This window comes from Nelusetta ayraudi, unplaced genomic scaffold (genome assembly GCF_046127955.1).
Source record: "Nelusetta ayraudi isolate G7.1 ecotype Tasmania unplaced genomic scaffold, CSIRO-AGI_Nayr_v1 ptg000042l, whole genome shotgun sequence".
Lineage (NCBI taxonomy): Eukaryota > Metazoa > Chordata > Actinopteri > Tetraodontiformes > Monacanthidae > Nelusetta > Nelusetta ayraudi.
The window spans coordinates 3,900,222-3,907,626 of record NW_027466092.1 but is presented as its reverse complement, the minus strand read 5'-3'; the positions used below and the strand labels follow the sequence as shown (position 1 = coordinate 3,907,626).

The 7,405-nt window shown below is 45.6% G+C and overlaps 1 protein-coding gene across 1 annotated transcript in view; it reads left to right on the top strand.

Moving 5' to 3' along the window:
- Positions 1-1,185: 1,185 nt before the first annotated feature.
- The window catches only part of LOC142893290 (putative uncharacterized protein MYH16), a 51,775-nt gene continuing 45,555 nt past the window's right edge, over positions 1,186-7,405 (top strand). Inside the window, exon 1 of the mRNA XM_076033732.1 lies at positions 1,186-1,446. Within this exon, the coding sequence (XP_075889847.1) occupies positions 1,348-1,446 (99 nt within the window). The 5' untranslated portion in view covers positions 1,186-1,347. The remainder of the gene's footprint in view (positions 1,447-7,405) is intronic.

Below are 7,405 nucleotides of genomic sequence, written 5' to 3'. Positions count from 1 at the left end.
GAGTGGTTTGGAATGAGTAGGGATGAACTTTGTCAGGTGTCATTTTTGTTTTGTTTTTTGATTTGTTTTCCTGTTTATATCTAAACATCTGTACTCCAGTGTTGGCTGGAAGTGTCTGAACCAGGAGGACAAACCAGTTCTAAATGGGACTAGGAGACAATAAAGGTGATAAGACAGAGCCATCAACACTGCTGCTGATGGCTGCAGGGCTAGCAGAGCAGAAGAAACTTTAAGAATTCTAATTGGAGGCTGAAAGCCTGATCTCGGTGCCGTGATAAAGACAGAGTAAACACCTGGTGTCTGGTTACTGACTGCTGTCGTCAAAGGTGAGGGCGAAGGCTCATTGTTTGAGGGACTCAACTCTTGGACTTTTTGAGTCAACGGAAATGTGTTTGTTTGCTTTCCAGAGTTTTTTAATTTATTTTTTTTATTTTTTTATTTTTTAACCTGGTTTTCATCAGTGAACCTCTTCCTCTTTTCATGGAGGAATTTTCACGTCAGTTCCATTTGCTGCACGGTTACTCAGATAAGAAGTTGAATGGAGGAATGCAGGCCTGGTGCAGTTTAATCTTCTAAACTGGCTGGAGTTCTTTCTGTCTTTGAGCCGCAAACCAGAGATGTATTATTGTTTAATGGTTTCCCTTTAAATTCTGAGCTGCAACTCTGTGCTCTTCGTTTAACTTGTTTTTGCCCCTTGTAAAATTCTCCCTGTCAAAGTAAAACAGACAGAGACACAGAAAGGTGTGTTTTTGTGTTTTTGTAACAATGTGTTTACAATTTACTTTATTAAGATGGTGTGTGTGTGTGTGTGTGTGTGTGTGTGTGTGTGTGTGTGTGTGTGTGTGTGTGTGTGTGTGTGTGTGTGTGTGTGTGTGTGTGTGTGTGTGTGCTGTCCTGCCGGAGGCTCACTGTCTGCAGGCGAGGTTCTGCTTGTCACAAGGCAGCGCGGCTGTAGGCCAAAAGGAGGAGGGAGGGTGTGTGTGTTTGTGTGTGTGTGTGTGTGTGTGTGTGTGTGTGTGTGATTGTGATTGTGCGTGTGTGTGGGATTGTGGGGTTGCTGTTCAAGCTCGTCCTTGTTTTTTTTTTTTTAACCCATCCCCTCCTTGCCTCCTCCCGTCCCTCCTTTCAGGGTCAGGTAGCAAGCTTAACACACTTTCACACACACTTACACACACCACACCACACCACTCCTCTCTCTCTCTCTCTCTCTCTCTCTCTCTCTCTCTCTCTCTCTCTCTCTCTCTCTCTCTCTGTGTCACACACACACACACACACACACACATACACACACACGCGCATGCTTCACTTGTTCTCTGGAGCCTGCTTGGGTGTAGACAGCATGGGCAGATGCGAGCAGTGAGGATGGAGAAGAGAGTTTGTGTGATCCAGACCGACTTCCACCAGTACCGAGCGACCATCGGCGTGCACGGCAGACCCTTCGCTCAGGTGAGAACCCAAACTCCTGGCACTCGCGCCCTCCATCTTATTGTCTCTCCCTCTGACTTTTCAAGAGCCGTCCACTTCCTGCATGTCCTCCTGCCTTCCTGCCTTTCAGTCTCTCAGCACATTCCTGCCTCCTCCTCCTCTCAGTGGGCCCTCGGCGGTTCTACCAACAGGGGGCGTCGGAGTGCGTTTCTCATTGTTGCCGTCTCTGCGTGATAGAGTTGCACTCAATGCCTTCTGTCTGCGTATCTGGTTCTAGCTGCAAATGAGAGTTTTATGACAGAGTGACACGTCTGTTTTCCCTCTCTCTATCTCTCTCTCTCTCTCTCTCTCTCACACACACACACACACGCACACATACACACACAGAGGAATGTAAACAGAATATCACCAAAGCAGTAATTTGAACAGATATAAGGTGTAGCTGAGAGAAATCTGCAGTTAAAAAAGAAGGGAGATTAGATATCAAGGTAGATGAACTGGCTGTGTGTCTAAATGTCCAAGTTAAGGTGGAAACAGATCTGAGTTTAGTTCATTTCAAAGATGTCTAATGTTCTAAGTCCAACATATTGTAAAAGTATATCATTACTAAGACTTATTAGTCATAAATATACATGGATATATATAATATGCATAGATGGGACAAACACATTTTGTGGAACCGTGTTCTTAAGGTGGCTGTGGAGCTATGGAGAAAAATGAACATTTTCCGTAAAACCAACATTTCCTGTAACAGCGACTGAAAACCCTGCTTGAAAAAACTGAATGCTGTTTTTGAGTAATTACCATTGAAACCCACAATTGGATCTAAATCACTGCAAACCCAAGTCGAACAGTTGAACTCAGCCAGACCGCTGTGTTCCGGATGTAAGTTCAGTGCAATGAAGACATAATATACACAGAAAGCTGATAACCTCAGCCCAATTAAATCATTTAATTAGAATCAAACTCGTTTTTTGTTTCAACTGTTTGTTGAAAACTGACTCATTCTAGCCTTTCTGCTGTGGTTATAAACCTTACAGTTGTAGTACCTGAGTTGTAACAACAACAGTAACAGGCAATGTAAAGGTTTTTACTTCACCACCCTCATTGTGCCATTGCTAATCCTTCACAGTCAGACAACACATCAACTCATTACGATACATCAATCAGGCAATCCTGTCGTTACCTGTTGTCCAAAGAGGGCGCTGGAATCAGTGCAAATGTAAAATTCCAGACACACTTTAATATCCATCAACCCACCCATCAGTTTTCTATCGTCAGTTACCATGCACTAAGGGTAGCAGGGTTGCTGTGCCAGTTGCCTCAAGGGCCGGAAATAACCCACACTGACACAGGGAGAACACACAAACTCCACCCAGAAAGGCCCTTCCACTCAAACCTGAGACCTTCTAGCAAAGAGGTGACAATGCTAACCACTGCACCTCCATCCTGCATGTCTTATAAGAACTGGATACCGGACTGGCAATATGGCGGCGCAGCAATCCTTTCCCAGTGGCCACTCAAAGTACTGCAGCCAATAACGCCGTAGAGCCCTAAAAGCATTTTTCCCCGTAGACCACAATACAAAAAGTTAAACTGTTAAACGGCTGACAGGACGACTGCAAACTGAAATGTGGTTCATAATAAATGTTTCTATCGTAGATTTTTAAGTCACGGTCCCTCAATCTTGCAAAAAAAAAAAAATGATAACGGCCAGATAACGCAGAAGCAACCCAGAACCCCAAAACTTTTTTTTTTTGGCGTGTGCTCTGGGTGATCAAATCCTTTGAAATGAATGGGCCACCATTTCGGATCCTTAGTATCCAATATGGTGGTCTAGATCATATTCATTCCAACAGAAAATGCAACCATTACTCAGGACTTGAGTTGGTCTAACTCCTTTATTCCATAGATGTTAGTGAGAGAGATTCATTTGGCGTGTTCAGCGTGCTCCACTGTTCACCGTCAACCTCTGATGTGCAGCCGTGGGTTCGTCTCCACCTCCGTCGTCCACCATGATGGCTCTTTCTCACTAGATGGGTGCAGTTCTGATCACTCGCACGGTCTAACACACCTGGGTGAGTTTAGGAAAACACTAAAAAGCTGCGTTCCTCTCTCTTTGATGATGCTGCGTGCGGGCTGTTCTATCCAGCACTGCTTTCAGCACAGAAACAAGGACTTTGAAGCTCGGCGCGTGCACTTTTATCACATAACTCACATGAATGGTGCTAAATTGAGAGGAATCTCAGTGATTTAAAGATAATGGGGCGGGTGGGTGGGGGAGTGCATGATTGGGTCTCATGGTTGTTGTCTGTAATCTCCACGCACTGTGGTCCACAATTCCACTCGGCCCCACTCGAGCTCTAACCGCCACTTATGATGTCGGCGGGGCAATTACCCATCACAGTCATGCCATTGATATGATTTATAAGCAGCCGTTATTGTAGCTGACCTGCAACCAGTTGGCCGCATGAGTGCAAGAGAAGCGCGAGGTGCTCCGCTGATCAAAGCCTGGCTCCGCTTCTCCCTCCGTGACCCGTGAGCCGGGGTTCAGCCAGAGGCCGAGCTTCATCCGGCGCCGCGCTCACCTGGTAGCACTTTTGCGGCACCACGGTCTGGACGACGGACCGGACGGTACGAGCACTCGGCAGCGCAAATGCAGATAAGCCACCGAGTGGAAAACAATTCCATGTGTGTCTGGCGCGCCGTCCCTTCACACGCAGAGCAGCAGCAGCCGCCCAAGGTGCACGTAACGTACAAAGAACTTTTGTTGGCAGCTGAGGCAGACGGTTTATTGACACCATTCCAAAACATCACGCTGGTACAACACCTGTGAATAATGGCAATTAATTCTGCTTCACGTCTGATTGATGAAAGCAGGTCGGGAATATTTGACTGATTTGTGATGGAGAATACAGCTGTTTGTGCTTTGCTCCACAGGAACCACAAGCGAAATAATTCTCATGGAGCAGGGATCACTGCTTGCTCAGCTTTACTGTTAATTTTGCTCAACTGTCCCTGGAAAGCTCAAAGTGGCTTGAGATGACCTTGAGAACAAAATGACACTTCTGGGCAGCAGCTCCAGCTCTAATCATTTCACAGAATAATTTGCATCCTCCCACAGTCTAATGATGTGTAAGTGAGGCCAACTGGCACCTCTAAACTGGCCACAGGTGTGTGTGTGTGTGTGTGTGTGTGTGTGTGTGTCTGAATTTTGGCAGCTGGGACAGACTCCAGCAGTCACTGGAAATGTATGGATGGATCAGTTGATGTGCCAGAAGTGAATCCATTGTGGCGTAATCTGGCATAAAAACTCTGGTGCAAAAGGTGGGGCGAGGTCTTGTCGTGAGGAAAGACTAACAAAGTGTGATGTATAGCAACTTTTCAATTTTTAACTGACACTGATCTTGCTCGAGATGCAGATGGCAGACTGGAGTTTGTCATCGGGCAAAATGGATCATGCTTGGGGTGAAAATGCACAAGGTGGATTTAGATTCCGTAGCTCAGTGACTCCAGAATCTTTCCCAAGGCAGATTATCAGACTCGGTGGTTTACCAACTAGGACTGTAAATGATTACTGTCAACAAGCCTGAAGCACATTTACATCCCACCGACACAATCACATGCAACCCGATATTTAGAAAACCTCAGCCATCTATTCAAAATAAAAGTGGAAAATAAATGGGAAAAACATATCATCTCTATGTGCGGATCCGGATTATGTTTCGATATATCTGGCTGTATGGAATTTTTAGTGGTGTAATAGCTGTAGTAATACTGCTTTTTCTTTATTATATCTTTAACACTGAGTTTGAACAGAAGCAATGACTGAGTGCTTCACAGGAGTCTAATAAGGGGGATGAAAAGGCTTTTTTTTTTCCAGCAGAAAAAATGACCTGCAAATGACATTTTGACGATGTTTAATCTCCTATTGGAAAGTAGTTCAACTTGTTGGTTTTGTCCAAGACTTTGTACATAAACCGGTCCGTTGCTCAAGGGTTTCAATACTCTGTGCAGGTGCCAGGTGTGAATAGGAGCTGAAGTACCCCACAGCTGTTCAAATACAGGAAAGAATGACGACGATGGGATTATTAATATCCCGGTTAGGCCTCAGTCTGCTCAGTGACAGAATGCCAGGAATCTGACATCTTACAGGGAATCACTGGAAAATTCGGAAAACATCTCAGTTGGGGAATCGGGCGACCGTTTGTCAAGGTTTGTTTACTGGGCAGGGAAAATTCAAGATCAAACATTTTGCTTTTTTTTTTCTGCTCTGCTTAGTTTGACGAGACGCACATCTTCCCGAGCGTCAAGTCAAAACAGGAAGGCTCAGCTCGCATTCAAGCGCGCAAACGGAGGACTGCGCCGCCGACAAAGGCGGAATGTCCTCTGTTGCGCGCTCGACAATGGCGCCGAGCTTAAGAGGGCTGAGCCCTGTGATCACGCTAAAGGTGAACCATTGATGTGTCACATTAATCCTCCTCCGCTTTCTTTGGCGTCGGCTCGCACAATGATGTCGAGTGCAACGGTTAAATCCTGCAACTGACAGCCCTGATATATGAACCTGCTGCAGCACCGGGGGAAGTTCAGGTGTGTTGGCAGACTGGTTCTCATGACACTTTGGGAAAAAAAAAAACAACAACACACACACACACACACATCCTGGAAGTCTTATTTGAACAACTTGGCAATTAACGCCGCCGCACACTTAGGAAAGATGATGAGCGCATTTTCCAGCCGTAATTCCCCCGCAAAGCTCGAGACTCTGTGGAGTTTGCGAGCGTTGAAAACGCTGTCAGGGGCCCCCCGAGAGCGGAGCTAATGACAGCTCTCTTTTCCATCTTCGCAGATAGTAGCAGCTCTCGAGCAGCAACAGGCCCCCCCCACCCCCCCACCCACCCACCTCCCACTCTACGTGTGTGTGTTGAAATGCAGCTTTCCCCTTTAAAACATCCTCTTCAGCAGATAATCTGCGAGTGGAAAGTGAGCTCACATCTGTTTTTCCAGGAGAGGAAAATACATTTTGTTGTGTCTCTCTTTGAAGGAGTAAATCCCAGCTGACGCGCGGGATCTTGTGCGGAGTGACGGGACTCGACGCGGAGGCCGACGTGTGCTTAAGGCTGCCGTCGTTCGACGCAAGAAAACATATTAGATTAATGTATTTATTGCAGCTGTCATGCAGCGACTTTTGCGCTGTACTTTTGGCTAGTCACACCTTCACCTGACACAATGAAAGGCTCCTTTATCTGTAAGGCTTCCCCGACTGGCGCTCAAAAAACAATCGTGTCACCTTCCCGTGTAGCTTTGCCTCCAGACATCCTGAGTTTATACTGCACATTCAACCAACCGAAGAAAAAACGAACTCACAATCAGTTTGAATGCCGCTGTCCAAATGCCAGTTCGTTCTGATTGGCTGCTTCGACAAGAACGTGTTCAGAGACCTCAGAGAGTGTATTTTTCTTTCTCTGTGTTTTTATTACCTGAATGCACACACATGAAGTCCATGTAGACACAGCGCAGGAAGATGGATGAACAATAGATGAAGGAAGCGTTACATGGTTCAACACAAATATTTTCTCATTTTGCATCAACATCTACGCTTTTACTTTGACATGATCAACAGGAACTAAACCGCTCCATTTGTAAAGAAACCCCCACCCCCCTGCTGGTTTTCTGCTGGTTTTAAAACAACACTGTGTCGTTTTTCCACTCTCACATTTGCTGTTGACAGTTTGATGGCGCTCGGGAATTTACGAGAACTTGAAAGATTGTGATCTGTCTGCTGCCAAACTGAGGTAACTTGTGTGACACTCGTAGTAGAACCCACATTTTTAATGAAAAAACAAACATCTGTTGGACAAAGGAAAAGAATAGTTTCTTCCTTCTCTGAGCAAAATAATCTAGTAGATAACCAGAATAGCAGACGTCTTGTTGTTGTTTACAGAATATTGTTGTGTTTGCATCAGTCTGTCTGACGGTC